The 27,146-nt window shown below is 41.0% G+C and overlaps 1 protein-coding gene across 5 annotated transcripts; it reads left to right on the forward strand.

The window, feature by feature from the left end:
- The first annotated feature begins 3,897 nt into the window (after nt 1-3,897).
- pax3b (paired box 3b) lies at nt 3,898-26,894 on the forward strand. 5 transcript variants are annotated; one of them, XM_026374101.1, is made up of 9 exons: nt 3,898-4,074; nt 4,640-4,875; nt 5,087-5,216; nt 5,519-5,662; nt 18,057-18,256; nt 18,774-18,939; nt 19,625-19,851; nt 22,945-23,224; nt 26,860-26,894. In XM_026374101.1, exons 1-9 carry the CDS (start codon nt 3,990-3,992, stop codon nt 26,892-26,894), a joined length of 1,503 nt encoding a protein of 500 aa, XP_026229886.1. In that variant the 5' UTR covers nt 3,898-3,989. The 5 variants fall into 5 exon arrangements, with proteins under 5 accessions (XP_026229886.1, XP_026229895.1, XP_026229903.1 ...); XM_026374110.1 differs by having other exon boundaries at nt 19,625-19,839; XM_026374118.1 differs by having other exon boundaries at nt 19,631-19,839.
- Nucleotides 26,895-27,146: the final 252 nt, after the last annotated feature.

Consider the following 27,146-nt stretch of genomic DNA (forward strand, 5'->3'; position numbering starts at 1 on the left):
TGAACCACGGTCCAGCTGCGCTTTTCAATGCGCTGCAGTTCCACTGATTACTGGAGCTGGAGACAAATGTATGTTTGCTAATTAGCCATGACAACAAACTCTAATGGATTGTAATGCCTCTCATTAAACATTTAACTGTGTTTAACTATTCATTTTAAAAATCTTTTTAAATTAGACATTTACATTCACTTTTCTTACAACAAGCATCTGGTACAACATACAGAAACAATACTTTATTCTACATTACTATTCGTTTAGTAACTTGTGTTTTTTCCCTGCTCTTGTATTTTCCGTTGCCAGGTCTTCATAATATTATCGACAGGACCCATTTGAAACCCCCTGCTTTTTAATTTTTGTAAAAACCACTGCAGCATGATGTACTCAGGACAACTGTCAAACATTTAGCCTAATTAAAATGGCAATATATTTGGCTCAAACGTGTTATATGCAGATGATTGGAGTTAAAAGTAAATAAATAATATATAATAAATAAATAATAGACGATATTGAGACAAGTTTATTCAATAAAATGCAGCCTACTGTGAAGAAGTAACAGTAGTCTGCTTGACATTAAACAAATGGCGACTAACAGAGTTACATTTAAACTTATATTTATTGTGAGCAGCTTTTTCATGCAGTCAATGTGGAGTTAATTCTACCACTAACTTCACTAGGTCCCATCATTCTGTATAAATTAATTCTTTTATATATTAAGTTTTTAGCTGGAAATTAACCAGCTAGTGTAGCTGTCAGGTCCACTGATGAAGCGTGGAACCACTAGAGGAACATAAAACAATATTTGTCTTTGAAATGAATGGAAATGAATGGAAATTTATATTAATAGCCCCTTTCTGAGCCCCCTTATCGACTTATTAATTGTTACTCTAATTAGATTATTTAGCAGCTAAAACTAATTGATTTGGTAGAAATGTGTTTGTGTGTGACCTCCGCGCAAAGTATGTGATGCAACTAATTTATTTCTCATCAAGCTGGACTTCTGACTTTGAATTTCATCCCCCGGTAATGGATTGGACACGGAGATTCAGTGTCGCTTTTAAAGTAAGGACCGAGGTATGTATCATGTCTCTCTCTGTTTTCCATTTGGCCCCTCTGTTTTTTGGCAGCATAATATCCAATTTCAAAAAGATCAGTGACACTCCCAAATCGTCACGTTCGTCTGCGTAAAGACTGATGTGTATTTTCCTTTTAGAAATAGCCAGTAGCCAACGAATGCTAGAAAAGTAAATATGCTGAATAATAACTGTAACTCACACATCTTATGCTCCAACTTAAATTTACTGAAACCGACGAAAATATTTAACTACATGGGGTATTCATATAATTCTTATAAGCCTATAAATGCCTAAAAAACCCATTTCATGTCAATCTATTGTGCATTAGGACTGAATTATCGACTACGGTACAGTAATTCAGCCTTTCCACGTGCATCTGGTTTATAACAAATGTAAAATCACTCAAAAACAAACTCGTATTTCCCCTCGCTTTGAAGCCGTGTTATGACAACTTGCAGGATTCATTCATCTCTGGGTATGATAATAATCTACCAGGAGATAATGACATCCTCCTTAGCAGGTGAAAGACCCCCCGTTTCCCCTGCTTATTTTAAACCCAGCGTCCACCCATTGTCCGTGCGCGTTTCTGGCAGTAAACACAACATTTGAAGTGCGTTTTGAGAAAACCATTAAAAGAGGCGCATGTGAATTGAAACCTATTTAGCCTGTGGGATATCTCCTCACTGCGTAAATGAATGACAGTGGCTACAGTGGGGCCCCCCCCCCCCCGTCGGGGCCCGTTTTTGCTCTGTAGCCCATAGGTGAGCGAGGTGAGACATGAAAGAGCTGATCAGGTGCTGGGGGTGTTTTAGAGATCAGTGTTTTGTGAGTCACGCGTATTTTTTTTTGGATCTTTCCTTGCAGGCAAATTAACTGAGAGGAAGAAAACACATTGACGACAGCACTTCAATGCAACAGTTCCTCTGTAGGCCTGCATCACATCTGATCTTAAACAGATTTGCTTTATTGTCATACCATACTTTGATTGCAAATAGGTCAAGTTCCATGAGGTCGAACCCCACTTGTCTGATTGCTATTCCTCCATGTGTCTATAATCAGGAATTGAATTGAATTAACGCGAACTAAACTTGAATCGTGATGTTTTTCAGCAAAGCAGCCTGTGGATTTTTCGTCTTTTCAAAATGTTCTTTTTTGTGGACCGAGTTGGGGACAGTGCTCGAAGCTCACACGGTGCCTTCCTCCGGATGATGGACAGTGAAATAAAACCAGCTTTTGTCTGATTTCTAAGCTCAGGAGCGGAACCTCTGCTTCAGTGATTGATTAAAGACTAAAGGGTGCTGTGACCATTACAGACAACGCCTAAAAAGCGGGAAGGATAGTTGAACTTTCAAAGAAACAACGCTTTGCCACCCTACTCTCTTTACTGGGAGGTGACAATATTGATTATTAGACATTTGGGGATAAAAATACACCCTTTTCTCTACAGTGGCACGGAGCTAGACTTGCTTTTACGGCCGCCCTGGCGTCGTATCCTGCTGTGGCGCACGTCCCCCTTCAGACTGTTCTCGGCTGGCTGCTGCTCGGTCTGAAAACCACAGTAAATTCCTGGAGGTGCACACACTTTGCCACCATTTGTGTCATATATGAGGCCACGGGGTGAAAACAAATTAGAGGTCGTGCACAATAGCATGCATTAAACAGTTTGGAGATAGTTTAGAATTGGTGTTACGCACAGACAAAACTGGCAGTAAATTAATTTTAACGATTAGTATTATTTGCTTTATCACTTGGGGTAAAGGCATCACACATTTTGATGACTACCTCATAGGAATTTGGGCTGTATGCATCTGTACAATGTAACGATGTAAGGTCAGAGTCTATGTATAAAGAAAAATTAAATCAAATCAAATCAAATTAATTTTTTGTCTTGTGCTGTTTCTCAAATTATGTGAGGATATGCCTCCTGTTGTTGCAGTAGACCTTACGTTGCTGTTGGTATTACTATTATCATTATTAATTATTATTATTATTAACAAACGTCATAACGTCAAAATGCAGGATGAGAACGTATTGTTCTTATCTGTAGCACTGGTTCATTCACATTATAATAGGTTCTGTCATTGCACACAATTTGTCACTGTAAACGTATTAATTCCATCCTGCACGTTTTATTTGATTAAAAAAATAGAGGTTCAAGAGTTAATTCACCTGCAAAATCTCACTGCAGGATCGGATTGTGTAAAACAGCTCCAAACTGTTCATTTGTCACAATAACCTAATAATAATCCTTCCTCACTGATCCTTGCTGCCCCACTTTGCCCTCAGTGGTTCTCTCGAAGCAGATTGTAGAGTTTTTGGTGATGACACAGTGCGTGCACTGTCTCTGTTTTTGGCTTTTGGGGTTTTGTGAATTGAATCCTCTGCCCAGTCCGAACTGAACTGCGAGTCCTCTGATTGGACAAAAGTTTTCAGCCTCAGCCAATCCTGGCGTCCCGCTGCGTACCGGGTGTATCCGTTCCACCAATCGGAGCCCGGAGCGCTGACGGGGGAAGAGCGAGCAGCTCCGCTACTTCTGACCGTCTCCCCTCACTTTGAACCGGTGTCAACAAACAACAACAACATCAGCTCCACTGCTTTGGTGACCACACGACCGAGAGTCTCAGTGCTGACGAATAAGACCGAGGAGAATAAGAATCCAACTCTTTTAAACCTCCAAAAAACTAAAAAGCTTCTTTTATTGTTGTCAGAGTTTAATTCCTCAGAGGGTTGTGGCTGTCCCGGGACACTGGTGCTCGGCTGTAGCCCGGGTGCGGCTAACCGCGGCTAACCGAGTCCTGGAAGCTTCTAACAGGCGAAAAGACGATTTAATCGACGTCCCCTCGCTGCAAAATCGGTGCCGGAGCAGCAGCCTCTCCGTTTGGAGGAGATTTCTGTAGTCGCTGGGGTGGTGGAGCTATGACTGCGTTGGCGGGGTCAATACCCAGGATGATGCGACCCACGCTGGCTCAGAACTACCCCCGAAGTGGCTTCCCTCTGGAAGGTAAAGCATCTCTTTGCCAAAAGGACCGATTACTATCCTGAATATTCAGAGGATGATTGTTTTTTTCAGTGCTAGTTGATCACATGTCTTCGTTTAATCAGTCTTAATCAACATAGAAACACAACCTGTTTTCTAGTGATAGCACCCAGACTTTAAAGGAGCATCAGCTTTGGCTTGGAAGCTGAATTTACATGAGCTGGTTGAGTTTATTTTTATTGCTTCATTTGTGGCTGTTTGTTAGTTTAGAATTATAGAAACTTGTGAACCAGTTTAGATGCTAGTGTCTTTAATAATTGTAGTTATATTCACCAATCATCAATCCTTGTTTCTAACTTGGGAAGCTCTTTCTCACTTTTTTAAATGTGTTTTTTAATATGTGGAACATTTAGGCCTATTTCCATCTGTTTTTGCAGCAGCACAGTAACACTGCCTCTCTGACCTGGTCTTATTATCATATTCAGTCGCACTTGGATCGGTGGAGGTTTTTATTTGTGTCCTCGTAGTGTTGTGCAGGATATAGCCTAACAGTTTGCACTGGTCCCTCTCATATTTTGATCAAATCTAGTTTCTACCCCGTTGGGTCAAGGCCGAGTGAACCAGCTCGGAGGGGTTTTCATAAATGGCAGACCTTTGCCCAACCACATCCGTCACAAGATCGTGGAGATGGCCCACCACGGCATCAGGCCGTGCGTCATCTCCAGACAGCTCCGCGTCTCCCACGGTTGCGTGTCCAAAATCTTGTGCCGGTACCAGGAGACGGGCTCCATAAGACCTGGGGCCATCGGAGGCAGCAAACCCAAGGTATGGAGCAGAGATGGCACATCAGCAGAGGTCGGGCACGACTAAGGCTGAACCCTAAAACTAGTAGAAGCCACATTTTACTACTGCGCATTAATCTGACGATCTGCAAAAGCAGCCTGTTGATTTTTAAGTTTAATAAGTTCTGCATGCATTGTGCCCCAGGACCACGACACAGTGAATAAACACTACGACTTTATTCTGACCTTTGAAGCAGGGAACAACGCCGGACGTAGAGAAGAGAATAGAGGAATACAAGCGGGAAAACCCGGGCATGTTCAGCTGGGAGATTCGGGATAAATTACTGAAGGATGGGATATGTGACCGCAACAACGTGCCCTCAGGTAAAAAATGTAAAATTACTATTATTGTTATTATAATTATTATTATACTATATTTTAATAAGTAATTTCTTTTGTTAAAAAAAATAAAAAACAATCAATCTATTTATTATAATAATTACACTGGAAGTAAATTATTTTATCATTTTTAAATCTTGTTAATTTCAGATTAATAACCCACATTTTTCCCGCCCTATTTTAACGCACATTGACAGTTCGTACTATCCAATGACTTATTATATAATATTAATATTTTACTTTTGATTTTCGTGACTCACTTCCACTTTTTGAACCAACTTTTGCAGTGAGCTCCATCAGTCGCATCATGAGGAGTAAGTTCGGGGGAAAAGGCGATGAAGAGGAGGATGAAGATGAGATCGAGAAGAAAGAGATGGAGGACAACGACCGCAGGGCGAAACACAGCATTGAAGGCATCTTAGGAGACAGATGTGAGTGAACTCCTCCTCAATTAGAAATAAAAGACTATTAACTTTAGCTGGAGTTATCTTTTTCACATCAGTGACTTGGAGTAGACACACATTAGAGCCCAGTGGAGTGATCAGAGATCTTCTCTGTGAGTCCACATGGCAGGATGTCAAATGTAACACGCTGTCTTTGCAGGCTGTAGTTTAAAGAGGCCATTAGTTTAGTGAAAGTGAAAACTTAACAGGGGATCTATTTGTAATCTGCAATTGGTCTAATTTCCCGTGAATTAAATTATAGAGGAATACGACCCCAGTTTGTAGAAACCAGACAGATCTGTGAAGCCCCAGTATTCAGTCTGCACACACTGATTGTCTTTGAACGGAGTGTAAAGGGGACTGGTTTTATTTAGTCGTATAACAGCTCTGTGAAGTTTTAGCATGCTGTAAACTTGTTGGGTGGGGGTGGAGAGTGTGTGTCCTCCTTTGTCAGGAATTCTTTATCGACCATATCTCTCTGGCTAATGCTTTTCCCATGAGGCCACACCGTAAATCAAACAGCAGGTGATGGCTATGTGCGGGAAAAAAGTGTGTGTGTGTGCGTTTGAAAGTGAGTGTGTGTGTGTGTGTGTGTGTATGTGTGGTTTACAAGCAGTTCGGACAGACAGTCATTTTACATTGTGTCTGCATATTAGGATGCACGTATTTTGAAAAACATTAGTCTTGTGAACCAGCAAATGACAAAGAGAGTAAAGAAAGAAATGTCTCCATCATAGTTGAGTGAACTACATTCGTACATTAGGGATCAATATTCAACATTATTGGAGGAAACAAATATATATTTTGTTATTTGTGTTTAGTCCACTGTTAAAAAAATAACACTATATTCAGCCTCACACTCAAAATGTGCGAAATGCTAATTTAAAACAAATGAAATGATGAAACCGGTTTAAAGACTGTTTTTAATACTCAGTTCGGAAAAAAAGCAGTGATTTAAAAAGAGGAAACAAGTGTGATTTTCTTATTATGTGCGAAGGTTTAATCTTAAAATAATGTCTCGATGCTTCTTCATTTTAAATATTGACATTTCAAAGTGTACGAGCAAACTTTTTGGTTAAAGCTTAGTGTCACTGGGTGTGTTACAGGCCAAGAATTAAAATACAACACATTGTCTTCACCTCCTCCACTGAATAGTTTCACAGACAGTAGTAGAACCAGTGTGGTTCGTTACTCCACAACTGCCCTAATTAGTCTGTTTTGAATATTATTACTTTATTATTTACCTGCTCCATTATGGTTGAAATTGCTTCTTTAATTAGGTACTTTCCAAATTATTACTACATCCCTAATGGACACATAGGCTGCTGGAACAGGTTCTCATAAAGTGCTTGTTCTGCTTTTTTACTCGATTAAAATCAGTCTCACTGTTTTTCTTTGCCCATGAAAAAAGTTAATTACACGTTTGAGTCTAATTCACAGGCTCAAAATGTGACGGTAGAATTGAAATTGGTCAGGAAAAACAAAAAACACCCCCACTGTGACAGTAGTCGATGCAGTCACCTTCATCCTAACTCACGCCTAACTTTAAGTGAAGTTTAGAAATGCCTAGTGAATGTTAAAAAGCAAGACCAAGTTCATTAATAAGCTATGTGTCCACATTAGGGTCCTAAAACGAACAAGTCAAACATGTGTTCAACAGTTTAAGCCGCGACATGTCAACATGCAGCCCACCATTTCCCTGTAAGCACTTTTTTGGGTCTGTGCGTCGGTAAAATAGGGGAGGAGAGAGCAAGCTCTCTAGTCTTAGGAGGCAAAATGTCCCCCAGATGAGTTGATCAAACATTTGTTCAACGGTTTCCATCTCCTCACAAAGACACGCCTTGCGCGCACAACGGGATGCTCAAGGATGAACTTGGGAGACAAAAGCGCGAGAGTCTATTTGGGGCTCACGCTTGGGCTGCGCGCTGACAAAAGGCCAGCTTGGAAACAGCTTTGGCCTCCGCTAAAGAAGGAGGCAGCCTATTTATTATTCAGTCAGAGAAAAAGAAGGGGAGAGGAGAGCTTCTCCACAGAAAAGCTGGACAAAACACATTATGAGGCCGCAATGAAGGATGAATTATTCAGGGAGCGCCCCGGCACAGTTTAGAAGGCCCGTTCACCGAGAGAAAATGGCCGTTTTCACCTACAAAATGTTTCCTTTTGGGGTCGGCTAAAGAAGCCGACTGCCATTCAGGAGGACAATTGAGCCCTCTGAAATCCACTCACGTATCGCCCCAAGGATGCGTGCTCGCCCCCAAATCTGTGCACAAGCGGCGGTTACGCGCAAAAAAAAGTGACTCAAACACTCACCATCGTTTTCAAGATGCATCATTTTAAAAATAGAACAATGTGGGATCACAAGGGCTTCCCAAGAGAGAGCACAGATATCTGAGAGAGAGAGAGGAAGAACAAAACTAAACCAGCAAATCAACAAGAAACATTTTACGTTACCAAATTAATAATTAATTTAAATTATGAGCTGGGTTATTAGTAAAACGTCAAACACAGGCTACTTTATTATGAGTTTATTTAATCTTTCTAACGTCAGTAAACTTTGGATAACTTGTTGGCGTCCTGCTACATTTGACATTCCAGTGGTTTAATACAGAAAAATCAACACTGCCAGATTCAGTAGCATTTGTTAAAGTCTAATTGCTGTGTTTGTCATAATATTCAGACTGTAATTGGTCTGCAAAACAAAGTGGCCTTCTCCGACTTGAAGGATGACGCCGATAATCCTGAGTGTGGAACTCATGATTTATTATTGATTCTTTGCCGGCTTTGCCCCTCGAACATTATTAATGTCTTCTAAATGATGTCGAGATTGTGCTATGTAACATTTAATGACGGAGGGAGTGTATTAAAGAGTGTTTTGGTGAATGGGGACCAATGTTCTCCCCGGAGAGCCCCGGTCTGGCCCGGAGCGCAGCTTCACAATGGGGGCCCCGGCCACCCGTCCTCCGCTGCGCACAACTCCGAAAACTACCTCCCCCTCCGCTCCTCCTCCACCACTTGCTCCCCAAATCTCTTCAAGCAGATTAAATCGACTCTTTTATTTCATCTCACTTTCATCTGGAGAGCAACACCGCCCCTCTCCCTCTGTTTCCTACTCGTTCTCTCTGTTTCTTTCAGCCTGCGGCGCACAGCTCGTTTAATATCTGGGCTGCATCATCCAGAGCGCACAATGGAAAGTCAGTCCAGTTCCATAAAGTTTCTAATTATCTTATTAAATAACCTTTTGCGGGCAGCCATAATTTATGATGTTACACTTCCAATATACCATTCTTCTAAAACACATTTTTCACATAAGAAGTTGGCCACTTACTTTATTTGTTTTTACCTAAATGCTTTGGAAACATAGTTATTGTAGTTTCTTGAGAGTAAAGTAACAATAGTGCATCCTATACCTTCATTTATTTAAGCTATTTATTCTACATGATTGTAGAGTTTGTAGGCATTTTCCCAACTCAGCCTGTTGCTCAAATAAAAAAAAAAAATCTTAAGGATTATCTTTTAACATCCATGAAATGGAATGGAAATAAATTCCTATAAAAACTCCAGAGCCCCTTTCAATTTTCTATAATTATTAATTTATTTGGCAGTGGTATTTACCTTCCAGGCCTGTAGCTGTTTCTCTCCACACTCCCAGCAGCATAGTAATTAACCCTGAAGACAAAGTTAATGATTAAAACAGTCACTGTGTCCATCCCTCCTCCCTTTGCCTCCTCCTTCACGTTTTCACAGTGTATCTTTCTGAGTCCATACTTCATTAGGTGAAATTAGCCAGATAATACAGAGGAGCCTTGTTGAGAGCCAATACATTTCCATTTAGGCCAGCGGTGTGTATGCACACATATACACACAACCGCATGCATACGTAGACATTTCACTCTGCAATGCAAACAGTCAAATGGATAACTTTATTTGGTGAAAGGGGATCCTGGAAAGGGCTAATTGAATAAGCCCAGGATCTTTGAAAAACCCCTACCATGGTGAACGCAGTCATCATGTCATAATTAGGTTTATTGAGGCGCATTCCTTCAATCTGCCGCCATTCTCCCGGGCTTATTGTATCCAGGGCCCAGGCCAATGGCTGGGGGACAAAAGGGAACTGTGAGCAGACAATACATGAAAGAGCCATAAAGATTTAGCTGGCTTTGTCACAGAAATGGAGCAGGACTCTGTTTGTGTAAATAATGTGAAGTGATTGAAGAACTTGGGTTTCTCTGCCACTCGGCGTGAAGTATGGCGTGCTGCAAATGTAATATGTGGGCGCACATTGGATCCATGCCAGGGCAAAGAGGAAAGAGCGGACTAAAGGAAGAGGAGTTACAGAAAGGAGTAAGTGGAGGGCACAGAAGGTGTAGTGGTTTTAGTATGGGATGATGTGTGCAGAGGCTTTTGAGCATTATTATTTGGGATTGAATTTTTACAATAACTTTTATACACCAGATAGTGTTGGAATAAATTGTTTTTAACATTAAAGTATATTAATTATTAATTTTTTTTAACACAAGTGTTTCAAATGATCTGTTTCTGGATGAATAGGAGCAACTGGTGGTTCTCTCTGTTTCAGATCAGTGAAAACTAAATATCTTTTGACCTTGGCTGTTGGTCAGACCAAACAAGACAGATGACATCACCTTGGGGTGTAGGAAATGTAGTCATTTTTCAAAGCCAAGTGATTTTTCACATAACAAATAATAACGATGATTGAATAATGATTTTATAATGATTTATAATGAAAATCGTCTTCAGTTGCCAGTGGCTGTTTCTATCTCCTCACTTCTGACAAAGACAGAACCAATAAGCTCTCGATGGATCCTATAATAGCTATTGGCTATTACTGGTCTGAGCCAAGTGTCTGGTGAAGAGGGCTCTGTCTGTCCGTTGAAAGGATGAATGTGTCACTCAGTGAGTCCTTGGGCACGAGGGCAAAGGGGGGCACGAGGGCCAAGTGGTGAGCACCAAATCACTCTCCTCTACCCTGGGGCTCTCTCTGTCTCTCTCCTCATCTCGCACTCCGCCCTCTCTCGTGAGTTTTTTCTAATAAGCCCATGCATGATGACTATCCAAGCATGAAAACATAGTTATCTGCAAATGAATGGCTGCTCTATGCTTCATTAAAGCCTCTTTTTCCTTTCACACTCTTATTGTGACCCTCTGATATCAATTCAAAGGGCAATTAATGAATGCACACCAACTTTGAAGTCAGGGTGATTTCTGAGAGGGAGGGGGCTGTGCGTGTGTGTGTATGTGCATATGTGTATGGGGGGAGAGGGCAGGGGATATTTAGGGGTATTCCCCCTTCAAGACCCGCTGCAGAGCCCCAGCCTTCATCCGTGATGGACTAGCCACATTGAGCCGAGAGTGAGCAAGCCCTAAAGACGGTTTGAGGGGAGTGAAAGAGTGAAAAGGCCCAGCGAAGGTCAAGTAGAATGGCTTGCCTTAGAATAAGGCCCCTCTTTATCTGCTGCAAGTATGCACTATAGGCACAACAGCTGGGGGGGACAGGGGGAGAGAGGTTGTTTTTTAATGTGCATGAGTGTGTTTGCGTGTGTTTCTGAGAAAGTAATGAACAATCAGTCAGTGTGTGTGTCGCTCTCTCATACATCTGTGTATTTGTGAGCATGATGTGTTTTTCATGTGTGTGTATGTGCATGTGTGCATACAGGGGTTAGGGTCATGTGTCAGAGTTTGCAGAGGCCAGCCAGAGGCCAGTAAATGCAGCATCTATGGCGCTGCTTGGGGACAGGCAGCTGTCAATCACCTGACTGACGGAGCCTGACTTTCTTTCAGAGCTTTGTTAACTAATTAGACCAGAAGCTTTTGTGCCGCATTGGGAAAGAGGCTTAAACGAGTGTTTATGCTGCGGCCGTGCCATGTGGGGACATCCTTTGTAATAACCAGCACGCACACTCTCAGGCTTGAGAGAGTGTGCACTTAATCGTGGTTTGTGATGTGTTTCACACTTAAACCCAATGGTCATTCAGGTTTGCAACGAAGCCGCTTACAAAATGCAACATCTTGAAAATAATCGATTTTATTCAGCTTTTTTGAATCAATGTCCTGCTCTGTGGAACCAGATTACAGACATTTCCTTGTTCAAATTGGGATTTACTGCCAAACCATGAGCTCCCTAGTAATATTTACCATCTGAAAGTTGAGGTAAAAAGTAGGAAACTGAGATCTACTCTTACCCACGTAACATGAATGCAGCATTATACTGTACAGCACATTACTGCCGTTCTCAGTGTCCCACTTGATCTTATTATAATTTTTGTGTAAATTGCACTGGATCAAATATCTGACCCACAATATCTGGATATTAAGGGGGGAAGTGTTTCGCATGTATAGCTGCAGTCTGTGTGATAAAAGTCTTACAGTTTTTATAAGAGATTATTGGTTCATGTGAAGGATTTGTTGTGACTGTAGTCGACCTGACAACCTGATGAAGACGATAAAGCTGTCAAACTCCCTCCCTGTCAACAAAAACCTGAGCATGACAGTGAGCCTGTTCCCCACTGACTTGAAGTTGTGAGGCATTTTGAAAGTTAAAGGAGAAAGAAGAACTGCAGGGTCACAGGGCTGCAGAGGGTCACTCTCCCCCGACGCTACACAGGAAACAAGGTTAGAAACACATTTAGTTACAAATGACAGGTAACGATTTCCTCATAGCCCACAACCTCACCCATAATTCTTTGGTGAAAACATTGGATCCCCTTTGATGCAATTTGTTGCAACACAACAAGGCTGTGATTGACAACATTTATAGCATAATTTCCTAAATGTGTAATCAATCCTGTGCTAGCACACACACACACACACACACACACACACACACACACACACACACACACACACACACACACACACACACACACACACACACACACACACACACACACACACACAGAGAGAGAGAGAGAGAAAGATTCTGGCACAGTTTCATTTACAGGGCAGCTGTGAAGGTTGAAACTCCTCCTTAGCCAGTCAAGTGAAGTTGCCCTTCAACCCTCCTCCCACACACACACACACACACACACACACAAAAATCCACATCCACTCACACCGTCTTTTTCTCAACCTGCCAAAAAGAGCCGCAGATGGGTCCATAAGCTGTCAGTAAAGCTATTATCCTGACCAGCATCTGCCTGCCTTGACTTCTATATACTGTTTAATGCAGTCAGCCAGTCACTTAGTCCCCCGGCTCCTGAATAGGAGCAGTATGGTTGGCCCTGCCCAAATAAATGCTGCGTTTGTCTCCTCTGCCTTTTGTTTTGTGTTTTTTGAGAGGGGTAGGTGGAGAGAAGGGGGGGCAATGTGTCAGAGGCTCAATTTACCCTCACTATTAACCAAAGCCCCAGAAGAGTAACTGGGATGTTCGAAGAGAGGTGTAAATAGTCCACATATGGCGAGTCAATTCCCTTAAGTCCCAAAATCCAAGTTTGACACATCCCCTTTCTCTCACTGTCTCTCTCACGCACACATGCGTACATGCTCAATACGTACTGTCTGATGTCTCAGTGGACATATTTAAGCTTTTGTGTCCCCATCTGACTGCCCCCCTAAAATATCAGCAAGGCCACAGTCTTTTCAGCAGTCTGCTTCAGCCAAATCCTCTATTCTCCTCCTCGTTTTTCTCTTTTCTGGAATGGCGTTGCACGACAGGAGCCATTTTGGGCTTTCTTGGCTCTGGAGACGTTGTTTTGGCTTGGAGTCTCATGCACTTTGTGCCTCTCAGGGCTTCAGTTTGGTTAAATTAAACAGTTTTCTTTTCTCCTCTAACCCCTTCCACTCACCCCCTCCAACTGCTCCTCTTATTTTGCGGCTTAATGCTCCCTGGGCTCCCGGGCGATCTTGTTGCTTTTCCAGACTTTCTCTAGCTCAGATAATTTTACCCTCTTAAGGCTCATATTTTCTTGTATTTTGATGAACTGACAAGAGCCAGGACCACGTCTGCAAGCCCTTGCTCCATGAAGCTGAGGTGGAGAAAAAGTATACAGACAGAAGTTAAGTGTTTACAGGGGCCATAAATGTAGCATTTTAAAATATAGTATATGTATACAAGGAGGGAACGATACAAGGTTAAAGTGGATAATTTGATTGGCCAAAGCTATCTTACAGTGCCAAATCGATGTGATCAAATCATAGGGATAGTGAGGCGATGATGGCAAACAGGGCGCTCTAAAACCACAGGTTTACAAGGTTGGATAAAATCTGAGAGGCAGGGGTTGCACCCTCTACTCTCCATCTCCTCTTTCTTATCCTCCTTTTAGTCATTGTGAGAGGTAACATATGTTTTGTCCTGATGCTGATTTAGCATTATATGTCCTTGTTGCAAAGATAGCTTTGGAAAGTATTGTGTGTGTGTTTGTGCTTGACCACATGAGCCGTGTCAACAAGGAGACCTGGAAATGCCTCTGGGCTGACAGCCTCCATTAACATAACCTTAAAATGCCTGTGGAATCAGGGGACGGCCACAATTGTGTACATGTGTGTAGAAGGTCATGTGCGTGTAGCACTGCAGTCTTTAGAGGTGTGTGTTTATGAGCTCCCGAGCCAAGCTGTGGGGAGTCCTGAGCTTCAGGGATGACTTGGTGGTTGGCCTCTCTCGTGGTAAAGTTTGCCAAGAAGCAGCCCCTCGGCCCTCACACCCCACGTGTCACACCATGACTCACGTGACGTTGACATTATACTGTATTTCAGGTTTTCAGGCATGTGGTTAATAAGACAGGCTATTAGCATGCTGCAAAATAATAAAGTTCAAACACATTTTTTTGGAAGTTCTGAGAAAGAGGAAAAACTTTTCTCTTTTAGGTTTTAGGCAACCTCAAAATTTAAAAATAGAAAAGAAAAATTGTTACCAATCACTAAAATGAGATCCATTAATTATCTGAGCGCTATACTTAAATTTACTTCAGACTCATGACAAACAGGCTCATGAATTCCATATTTTGGTGACTTTCTAATAAAACTGTTAAAAATGGGCATTGATTTTCTAAACAAAACGAGACACAAATGGTTAACATCACAAAGCAAATTGTATTTTTTAAAACCTCGATTGAACTGATAAATGGACTGTATGCTATATCCCAGAGAAGGCCCAACTTCCTTACTATTATTCAGTATTCCACAACAACCCAAACCAATTGTTACCGCATCTTGCAAACAGCTGACAGAGCAGTGAAGGAGTAAAGAAAACTGAACATGGGGAAAATCATCGGAAGAACCGCTCGGATGAAGTGTGCACAGTTAGCGGATGGCGTCTATCAACAACAACCAACACAGATGCCCAGACAGACTGCCCCCATGGGTACATTTATATCACCAACGACAGCGCCTGTTGCCCCTCTGTGCTGCCCTTCTCACCCCCTCAGGTGTTTTTACAGTTCCCTCTGGAGAAAGGGAGTGATTTTTTTATTTTTTGTATTGAGGAAGGGGTGGGGGACTAGGGAGTAGAATGCCCCCGGCTATTCCCCCTATCTTCGCCACCTCCCCCAAGCCCTCTGTGGAGCCTCTTTATTCCCCCTTCCCAGCTCCCCCGTGGGGCAGGTGACAGCCCTCCACTGTGAAGGGCCGAGGGAGCCATGACGGATTCCACAGATGGAGCGTGGAAATCGCCGGCAAAGACCTCAGCCCTGTAGAGCAACAAAGAGACTGAGAGTCAGAGAGAGAAATATGGGTGAAAAACAGAGAGAGATGGGGAGAATGGGGACAAAGAGAGACTACGAGAGAGGGTGATGAGAAGGGAGAGAAGAGGAAGAAGAAGGTGGTGCTTGTTTAAAGAGGGTGGCGTGCCAACGTGCAAAACGTGTGTTTGTTGGGCTAAGTAAGAGTTTGCTGGTGTTTGAAGTGAAAAAGTCTGATGTTTTTAGCCATGTTGGTAGCCATTTGTATCTCCTGTCTTTTTGTATCAGCTTGTTGCACTTGAGCTTCCTCAAAGGCATTGTTATCGTTTCGTCCCATCATCTTATCTTGTTGTATCTTAACATCAAGCGACGCAGCAATCGAACAAAGTGAAACAAATGAACCCACTTGAGTCCTCCATAAAATATCTGATTTCGGATTTTATCACCACTACACTTCTGAGACTTGAGAGGTGCCTCTCTGTCGCTTCCTTTGAATAGTTCTCGAAACCCCGGTAGCAGTCATAACCAATAGGTAATTCCAAAATGATTAAGGATTTTCCCTGCCGCCTCAGCTTTCCCAGGGCCCAAATCCCTGTGAAATGCTAAGGAACGTGCATGCTGCTAAAATCGGAGGGGGAGCGAAAAAGCATTCCTAGTGGCCCTCCTCCATGCAGGAACTGGAGGGGGAGGCCACAAAAGGCCTCATCTCTTGTTTTTCAGCCATCCTGTCCAAAACCCCAAAGTTCCACACATACCGAATTCTCGAAGTCCTGTAACTGTAATGTTTTATGTTAAATATTGGGTATTTGTTGTTTGGTTTGGTAAACCTTTCCAGCCTACCAAACTAGAACAACTTCTCACTACATTGCAGTGAAGAAAAAGTGTTGAAATGAACTGATGATGTTGAAATCTCAAACCACAGTGGCCATTTTGAAAAGTCTGTTCTTGTGTTGCATCAAACTGAGAAACTGGGCACTCCTTTTTTATCATATTGCTGTAAAATGCTGAACTAAAAGTTGATAAACAGGTTGATAAAGAGTGCAAAATTGCGAGATATTGAGCAGAGGCTTAAGGCAATGTCTCCATTTCTCTCGCTGCCCCTTTGAAAATATTTTACTTATTGGCTCCCTCATGCTTGAATGTTTCTTTACCAATTTGCTCCTAATGCATGTTAAGTTGACTCCCACTGCTATTGGTGTTGTGAGGAGAAAATCGCCAAAGGGGGAGAGAGGATCAGTTTCACATGAGGGGCCCTGAGCTATTTGGATTCTCTTGTATTTTATTGTTGCTTCTGAGGGGGAACTAATACAGTGTTGCACACAAAACTTCCCCTATACTGAGGGGGAATTAATTAAGTGTAACACAAAAAGTGGGTGCTTTGGCCTTAGTGAACTTAGATGCAAGCCAAAGGAGTGTTTGAAGTACTGAGTTAAAAACCAAGCTGCTGCCTCATAGAACACGGCTCACAATAGTATTAATACTGATCTGAGACAGAGATGAAACGTAGGAACACAAAGCTGTCAGGGCAGATAACATCACTGGAGCTCAGCCAGCCTGAAGATCACACTTGACAAGTCAGAAATCCAAGTTCTGTATTTCTCAAATTTGGGATATTCAATTAATTAGCACTAAAATACTAGTTGCTTAATACATAAACAAAACTTATCAACAACAATCAATTGTCAGATTATTATTTTATGTTGTTTACCATTTACCAAAACAAATATGCTGACTTTGCAGCTTCTCAAATTTGAGGCCTTGCAGTTTTTCTCAGTTTAATAGACAGTACTTGGACATTTTGGTGTTTAAATTTGTGGTCAGGCAATTTAAAGACCTTGTACTGCTTCTTCATCACAATGATAAAAAAACTCAGTAATGGAACTATAGCTGATAAGGGAATCCATTCATTTAATATAAATCGACTTCTGTTAACACATTTTAAAGAAGCAAAGTATATATATACTTTGACTTGGACCCTACTGACTTAAAGGGCATGGAACTTGTTCCCGATTACATGTTTTGTTTGCATGGTTCAACATGTAGAGTCATAGTTGTGAGGATATAAAAAAAGCAAGACACACAGAAAGAGAGAGAGAGACTTAAATACAATAAAGCTGATTCATAACCATCTCTGCTTACATGTAGGTTGTGTTTAAATAAATAGACCAGCATTCACCTGACTGAACAGACAGTTTGTTCTTTATCCAGCCAACTGCTCCTGGCTACTGTCAACACACACACACACACACACACACACACACACACACACACACACACACACACACACACACACACTGAAGAATGGCCCTGGACCCAAATGAGCCTTTTCTGTGGCTTTTAGTCCCCCAGTCCCTCTGTGGTGCCCTGGGAATCTTCTCCATAGGGATTATTCCTTGGGATTGGAATATTTTGTCTGAATAGAGTGACTGTTTGGCCACAGGACCATGAGCAAGACTGATGTCTGATGTTGTATGTGTGTGTGCTTATGGTAGTGTGTAATGAAAACAAGGGCAAACAAGTTAAAAGCGAGCAAATCAGTTGGCATGTTGTGATCTTGTTTATCAGTCAAAGTGATGTCAGAGATACCGACACAAAAATCCAGTTAAAGCACAATTAGGTTTTCCCAGCCTGTTTGATCCTTAACTGGATTTCAGCTGCTGAAGTTGTTCCTGAGTCACAGATTAAACATCTGACACTGGGAGGACAATCATCCAAATCCCGTCCTTTTTTTCTGCCTTGTGTCTGAACAGCGAGTCACTCAGATGAGGGTTCGGACGTTGAGTCAGAGCCCGATCTGCCACTGAAGAGGAAGCAGCGCCGCAGTCGCACCACCTTCACGGCGGAGCAGCTAGAGGAGCTGGAGAGGGCCTTTGAGAGAACCCACTACCCCGACATCTACACCAGGGAGGAGCTCGCTCAGAGAGCCAAACTCACCGAGGCCAGGGTGCAGGTATGAACCTGCAAATGCAGCATTACACCAACTTTCAGTCTCTCCAAAATTTACCTCAACCACGAAGAAATCCAGAAAAGCCCTGTTGACTCCAAACAACAGCACAAACCTGCACACACACACACCTCTCATTTACACACATACTGTAGAGGCCCAATCTAGGCTTTTCGCATTCACATTTCCGATGTGCAGTCTAGTCAAATCTTCTCCACTGACTCAATATGGGAAGTGTAAGGAGACTGAGAAAGAGCTCGGACCATATGGACACAGCATGTCAATCATACAACGAGCCATATATGTTTTTAACATCGCACCAAAAAGTGTGAGAAACTGGTCAGACTTCATATTTGTAGTGTATTTATAGCTTATAGATGATGTGTTATCTATTTAAATGGATGCAGATGGATTGTGTGATGACGTAAACAACTGTTGTCTAGTGAGAAACACACACACACACACACACACACACACACACACACACACACACAGTTATGAAACATTATCATTGTCTTTTTAGGTGTGGTTCAGCAACAGGCGGGCAAGATGGAGAAAGCAAGCAGGAGCCAATCAACTGATGACATTTAATCACTTGATCCCAGGGGGTTTCCCACCCTCAGCTATGTCCAGCATCCCACCCTATCAGCTCTCTGACAGCCCCTACCCCCCCTCATCTATAGCACAAGGTAGAGAATGGACGTATTGTACATAAATACAGTTGCTGAGACTTCATGAGAAGTTTGCAAAAATCACATCTGACATATTCAAACTATGAGTTTTGGAATTTTATTCAATAGTAATTATAATTTTTGTGGAGTTGGGAATGAAAGAAAGCTTTGTTTTTAGTTTAAACAGATGATTTTCCATTTGTCCTAGAAATCATTTACCACACATTTGATCATTTATTTGAAGTTTTAGAGTAGAATTGACGTGAAGTAGAAATGAAATCAAACGTTTTTAAGATCATTAGCTTTAAGTTTGGCTTTTATCAGTTTCAGTTACTGTTGTTAAAACATTACACAATACATGCAAATCAATGAAGTACTGTTAAGTATTCTTCTGTACACTATTTGAAATTGCAAAAAGTATTGTTTTTATTATATCATTTTTTTTATTGGAAATGTAAAAATAAAACTTTAAACTATTACTATGTAATTGTATTATGAAATCAAAGTAATTTCACTCTATTATAAGATAATACTCAGTTTTTGTATGAATAAATAAAAACCTGTGAACTTTTTAAACGTTATGCCCATATTTTCAAAATTTCGAATTTTCTGGTTAAGGGAAAGTTTGTAAGTTGTAAGTTTCACATCTTCTAATTAACAATTCTTGAATGTGTTCTAACTTTTTCTATCATGCCTTTGATAGTGTCAGAACCCCCCAGCACGGTGCATCGGCCCCAGCCTCTTCCGCCCTCCTCTGGCCACCAGACCTCTGGTGGTGGAGGACAGGTAGAGGGAGGCTCTGCCTACTGCCTATCCTCTGGGCGCCACTCCTTCTCGGGCTATTCGGACAGCTTTGTGAGCCCTGGCGGACCGGCCAATCCCATGAACCCCGCCATAGGAAATGGGCTCTCTCCACAGGTGAGACTGCAGGCAGAAATTTGGCTCTAGGCGACTTTTATTGTCCTAGAAAAAAAATATCTTGGATTAAAGGGATATTGTAGCATGAACGTAAACCATCACATCACAATAAAAATACACAAAAAACATTTGCTTATAAAGGATAAAAAGTGTGCACTACTTTATTTCTTGCACCAAATAGGATTAAACATATCTCAGTCGATGTAACATATTTATCTAAAACATTAAGAGGAAACCTTTTGAGACTGTCTATTTTCTATTTCAATACACACAAATATCATGTTTTCATTTTTAATGTGTTAATTTATTTCAATTGAAAACAGAATAATTAATTAATAATTTAGATAAACATTCATTCATTACAAAAAGGTTTTGCTTTTGCAGTGCACTTATTGCAAAACCGAGTTTCACTCTACACGTCTCTGGAGACTCAGATAGTTTTACTTGATAATACCCATAACTTGCTGCAGCAGAGCTTGGCAGAATTAGATTTGGACATGATTTCAAAGAGTTGAACACTATTGAGAAAGGTATGATTTATCCTTTCAGACACACAGCTCCATGATAAATACGTTTTGAAAAAGTAAAACATGCTTTATGTTTTCACCTTTTCAAATATTGTGTCCCTCAAGTGTACAATACAGAAATATATACACTCACAGCTCGATGCTTCATCAACTTTGCACCATAAAGTGCATGCTACTAAATCACTCACTGCTTCAAACTGGAGGACGGTTTGCTCACCATCGATGACTCTACAAGGACAGAGGACAATTGAGTGTGTGACAAATGAGAAGTGAAAAGACAATTACACCCAATTATCCAGGCATGAAGTCCCAAGGTCTCTGCACTTAGACAGAGGATACAACAGAGGAGACGGAGGAGTTAGAGACCCTAACAGGCAGAAAACGAGATTTCAGCCTGACACATTCTGAGAGAACACTCTGCTGCGGTGTGAAGCTAGATATACACAGATTCATATAATTACAGGAGTGCACACACATACACTGTAGATAATTGATCAACTCCATGACATTATAAGGATCAGTTAAGGATTTTGCAACATCTTTTACACAAATATTACATGACATGGTTGAGCAGCATGTCAAAGTCAACTTTCCAACCTTGGAAGATTGGTTATTCCTTTTTTCAGATGTTTCAAATATGAAACCAGGACAGGGACCATACAGGGAAAATATTTTATTCACAACAACAGTCATACTACTTAAAAATTGTGTATGAGTACCAGGAAAGAAGTGTCTGCCAAGCCCTCCCGTATGCTTTCCTTTCACACACTGAATCAATATTATTTGCCGCATGTTTTAAGACATACAGAGATGCACAGCTTCTTGCATAAAACATGCTGTACATTGATGTACGTTAAACGGGAAGCTAGACACATCATCATATTATAGTCATGTATATGTGCACAAACACACCGTAGCCTCAAGGGAAGCGTCTCATGATTGCATTCTTAAAATGTCTTCTCAACATTCCTCCATGTGAAAGCAAAGTTCCTACTTTATTTGTATATATTTCATATGGCGAAGAAGGAATGTCCCATCTCAGATGTTTCCCCCATCCTGACATTCTTCCCTGCTCAGTCCTGGACCTACGGATTTAGGCTGCTGGCAACGGCAGCACTCCAACATGAAACACTCTAGATGGGCCCGCCAGCAGCCATCTCATGAGGCAGGGAGAGGCTCCGGAGAGAAAGAGAGATGATGGGTGGAGATAGGTAAAAGACAGAAAGAGTGCTAACTCCATAGTCTATCAGTTTAAAGAGGATGAATCTCTGCTTTCTGTGTCTTGTTTCAGACTCACCATATCTCTCTCGCTTTCTGTTTAAACCAAACTGTCCAAACGCAGGTCAGTGTTCTTTGGAAAATCTTACTGGGAATGGGAGAAAATACAACTCCCCTCTCCAAATCAACATGGACTCCTCCATTCACCTCCCCTACTTGGGAAATGATTTAAACAGGACCATGTGTGTGTGTGGATGTAGAATAATATGTCACTTAGAGGGCCAAGAGGACCCAAGAGCAGCATACCTGCTTCTTATTAGGACAACTGGAAGAGCCTTGAGGTCTTTGTTCTGTTGAGAAGGAGGTGGGATGTGATACATTTAGAGTTAGAAGGTTCAGTTAGAGTTACTTTCCTAAGCGATAAAGTCAGTCTCAATGTCTTATTAACGGTTTACTGAGCATTTTAATGATGGACAAGCAACGTCAGCAAGTATATACAAGGGGGGTTGGTGGGATAGGTCTGTTTTGAAACCAGTTGAAAAACTTTGCCCCACAGCTCTTTTCCATCCTTTGCTGGCCAAGGAATATTCCCCCAAATTTGATTATCTGGTTGCTAATAAACCCCAGGTCAAGAGCTAACGTATTTCTCAAACTGCAAATCTATTCCGAGGTTGAACAGAGCCGAGCTCACACAGACCTTTCTTTTGTGTTATCATTGTTGGCATATCTCTCCTGGAGATAAGCTGTTATCATGGCTTTTTGGAGCAGTGTCAAAAAGGAATTTTAGAATAAGTGGACCCATGGATCTGAGACAAATTGCTTAATTCTTCCTCTTTGGTGCTATCTCTGTCTGGAATGGGCTTGCTGGGAGCATTTTGATGTTTGTGATGGGGGATTTCCTTGTGTGTGTGTATGTTTCTGAGAGTGTATTTGTCTCTTTATCTGTGTCGAGATATATTACACACACCCCTCTGCTTTTATATGTGAGATATTATGTGAGATATTAGATGTATTATAAAGGCTTGTCAGAGACTAACAACAGAAAACATGTCCCCCACAAATGCTTCTTAACCCTTGTGATGTTAGCTGTAAATATTGTGTTCCCCTTTTTGGTTTGGTTACGATTAGGTTTGGGGGTAATCACTGTAATTTTGGAAACGCCACATTGCAGGAATGCAATTCATTGTCATAATTTATCTGATGATATCTACTGCAGCAGGTAGCTGTCTTCTGATCGCTGACCACAAGCTAACTGAATTAACTCTCTCAACATTAGAGCCATTCTCAGTCCTCTGATACGAAATACACTCAAAACTAACTAACTTCTACTGTGTCTTCTTCCTTCTGTTCTTCCCATCAGGTGATGGGTCTGCTGAACCCGGGTGGCGTACCACATCAACCCCAAAGTGACTACGCCATCTCCCCTCTGACAGGCGGGCTTGAGCCCGCTGCCGGCATGGCTGCCAGCTGCAGCCAGCGCATGGATCACATCAAGGGCCTGGAGGGTCTCACTAGCGTTCCCTCCATGTCGGCTCTTCCCTCCCTGCCCAGCTCGCAGTCCTACTGCGCCCCCACATACAGCTCACCAGGGTACACCGTCGACCACGTGGCATCCTACCAGTATGGCCAGTATGGACAAAGTAAGGTCAATACACTTAATCTTTTTTTATTCTCTCATTTTTGACTTCCACACTGAGACCTCCATAAACAAATTAAAGCAAATACCATATTGTTAAAAACAATTACTATAATTATTTAAAGTAAAAAAACAAACAGGAAGGAATAAACAGCAACCAAGATAAAGGGGTCAAAGCACAAAGTATAGACAAAATCACAAAAAGACAAACAAAAAATATATTTATATATAATATTTTAATGTAAATCTATACATATATTTTGGTGTTTTAGAAAAACACATTTCACTAGTACTAACCTCCTCCATGCATTACGTATTTTTCCGCCAATGCAAGAAGGCTCAGCAACGTGTAACTGTCAGTAGCAGCAGTTTTCAGGTCCTTTTTAAAAGTATAAAATTTCTGTAAAAACCTTACTTACACTTACAAAACAATATGTGACTTTTATCTCATTTATTTTGGACTTTTGTAAATATCCTGGACACATGTCACAAAACCTTTAATTACTTTGAATATTCTCACACTGTATGAATAAAGTGTTTATGTCTGAGTACTTTGATGTCTTATAATTAAGATGAGATAAAATATATTTTTCATTGTTTTATTAGTTTTTTTTCTGTTGTTTGATAGTTATTGGTGCAACAGTGGCTTGATCAAACTCACTCTAAATTTGAACTGAGCAGAAACCCTGTACAGATGAAAAAACTAAGATGTAGCTCAGTTTACAGGCAGTATATACACGGCTATACAGTATTTGTGGTTGTTTAGGCCTGATTCATTGGTGATTAGCACTTTTGGTAGTGACATTTATGATTTTTTTAAAGCATTGCAGTGGTTAGGCAGCTCTTGTGGTTGCTGTCTTATGTAGTAAACTACAATTTATCTGTCAGACGTTTTCAAATGTAGTTTTTGAGTATATGCTTGTCTTGGGGTCCGAGATGACGTGACTACAAAACAAGAAATCCACAGGATTATTATGTTTTTTTAATTTATGACCTTAGGCATTATGAAGACCTTTTCAATTTTCTAGTGCAAACCACTGACCTCCTCTATAGTGGCCTTTCACTTACTTTCAGTGCAAGAACTAAAATGAAAACATCTGAATCAAATCAGCTGATACAGTGTATGATTATTGTAGCTCAATAGACACATACCCTGTAACCGCAAATACCTCGCTTTGATTCCAGGAATGGAAAAAAAAAAAAACACTTGTAAATGCAACTGACAGTGCACAGGTAGCTGCTGCACTGGTTGTTGAAGGCGGTGAACATTTTTCCGGGTCCAGTCCTGCAGTGTCAAGTGTTGGGGTTAATTGTGCGGATCTGATTTGATTGGTTCAACGCTGATACTGAACTCTGCGGTCAGGTACGCTGTAGTCAGCTCCCATCAGGGTAAAGCGCAGTTGCAGCAGTGTCCAATAGCCCTCCTCAGACTGTTTGCCTTCAGAGTATACTTACCTGTCCAACAGTGAGAGGGCCTTTTCACTTCACATTACTGTTCTTCCAAAGGTTAAAATCAACTTCAAACAAATCTTTGCCTAACTTTGGAAGACAACGTCATTCTCTGCCACAGAATGATTACAGCGGCCGCCGTTTTCAATTTTGGTCCACAGGGGGTTGACCAATTAGGTTCATCCACTGACCTTGTGGCAACCTCAAGACAAGCGGTCCCTTCAAAGAGCATGGCAACGGTCCAATGAGTCTGACTGCATGTAGCTCTGTGGGGTGGCAGGTATCAAATGAATATCTAACTTAATATCCGAGAGCAGCAAATGCCTAATGAAATATCTCGGTTAAATATCTCAAAGTGGACAGAATAAAGAATTAGGACGACACACATGAAAACCCGCTAGCATGTGGCACTGTGCGTGTGTACACACATACACACACAGGCTGAAAGGCAGCCACCAGGACAGCACACACACTTGCATACACCTCCACAGCGTTACAAGCCTGAGCAGTCCATCTTGATGTGATTAATCAGTGCGACTGGATAGCCGGTGTGCGGTTGGGTTTGGAGCTGCAGAGGAAAGGTCCTTTCTGGGGGTGGATGGATCCTAATAGCCTCTGGCAGTGCAGCTATTAGAAACAGGTGCTAGGACTGAGGTCAGCTGGGGAAGCAGTGTTGAACAGTGCTGCTCCTGGTTCCAGCACAGTGTCAGAAACTGGTCCATACTGCTACGTGTAGTTCTCACTGGACTGCATCACGGAAATAAAGAGTGGTAATCCAAGAAATACTTGTTTGTTTTTGCAGTGTCTCTGTTGCTAAGCAGAGATCACCTGTCAGTGTACGGTTCTTACTGTTGGGTTTTATGTTGGTAAAGTTTTATCAGGTTGTGCTCTTTTTTTTTTTACCTTTTTAGCCACGGTGGCAAAAGCTCGCACTAACTACTGTGGTCCTCCATATATGAGAAACGTAAAACATATTAAACATCTAAATCTCTGATCTCACAGCATCAATGTGAAGACCTATATTAATATATAATAGAGAACAGCGTAACACTTTGGATTACAGCAACTGCAAATGACAAGGTACCGATTAAATGTGTAGTGGCTACACACAGTCCTGGGTACAAGGGAAAGTTAGGTTGGAAGTGAATTATAAAGCACTTTTTAATGACAGTGAATATTGATAATAGAAGGAAACAACAACCTTATTATACTTTCCTTTTAAAAATAGCAACATCAATGGTAATTTCACAAAAAATAGAAAACAAATTAGTAATTGAATTGAATTTTTTTATATTGAACTCCCTCATCTTTATTTGCTGTAACTAAATGTCACATTGTGAAAAAGTATGATTTTTAAAAAAAGAAGTTATGCTAATTTCATTACAATTGTCACTATTACCCATCTTTTACCAAATGAAATACTTTTTATATATAATGAATAATGCCGTCTGATTAATATTTGACCTCCTCTCATACACACACTTGTTGCTCTCATATCTGTTGTTCTATATAGTTATTGTTAAATTAATCTTAACCACAGTACATAATAACATTTTAAGTTGCAATCTAAAGACTTGTTTTAATTATGACATTGTTTATTATTTTAATTAATTCATTACATTTCCCATATAAAATGTGTCTAGATTTTTTACTTTTAGCAGCATTGCAAAGTAACTTTCTGCAATTTAAAACTAAAGCAGATATTTACTTGGCTGTACATTGTAATACTTTAATTATTCACAAATTGTTCGTCAGAAATATATTGACTGTATGGAGATGGCATTCAGTTGATGTTGAGAAATAAAATGTTTAGAAAACATAAGTAAACAGTTGAAACATAAAACATCTACATCTATTGACCTGGTCTCAATAAGTCTATCATGTAAAAAGCATATTCTATACATTATTGTTTAACGTTATATTTTGTTTGTAATGTTGCAGATTTAAACTTATAGTTGATTTTATTCAAAGCATCTTCACACTTCTGTTCTCACATCTCCCTCAATTGATCTGACACCAAAAACCACATGCTATGCTAACAACAGCCATATGTTAGAAGAATGGCACGCTGAAACATATGCCCAGAATTTATTGCGGTCATATATCTCTTTTATCATCTTTCCACTGTATTTTAAAAAAAATCCCTCTTCACTGGTTATAATTTAACAACTGTCCCATCCTTTTTTACAGGTGCCCTTCCTTATCTGAGGCCTGAGATCACCTGATCGGACTCTCTGGACTTCACAGAGGAACATTTGTGTGTACAGTGATGGAAATCTTTTAATATCTGGACCAACATTTTGCTACAATTTACCAGGACACGTCCTCTACTGCAGGTCATCATACTAATAATTCCTGGTGGAGAATAGACACAATAAAGAAGGGACCACAAGAAGGAATATTAAACCAAAAACTGATTGACTGAACATTGCTGCATTAGTGTTGTGAATGAAGCTGTGACCATCTACAGTGCCATG

Source organism: Anabas testudineus, chromosome 13 (assembly GCF_900324465.2).
Source record: "Anabas testudineus chromosome 13, fAnaTes1.2, whole genome shotgun sequence".
Classification (NCBI taxonomy): Eukaryota; Metazoa; Chordata; class Actinopteri; order Anabantiformes; family Anabantidae; genus Anabas; species Anabas testudineus.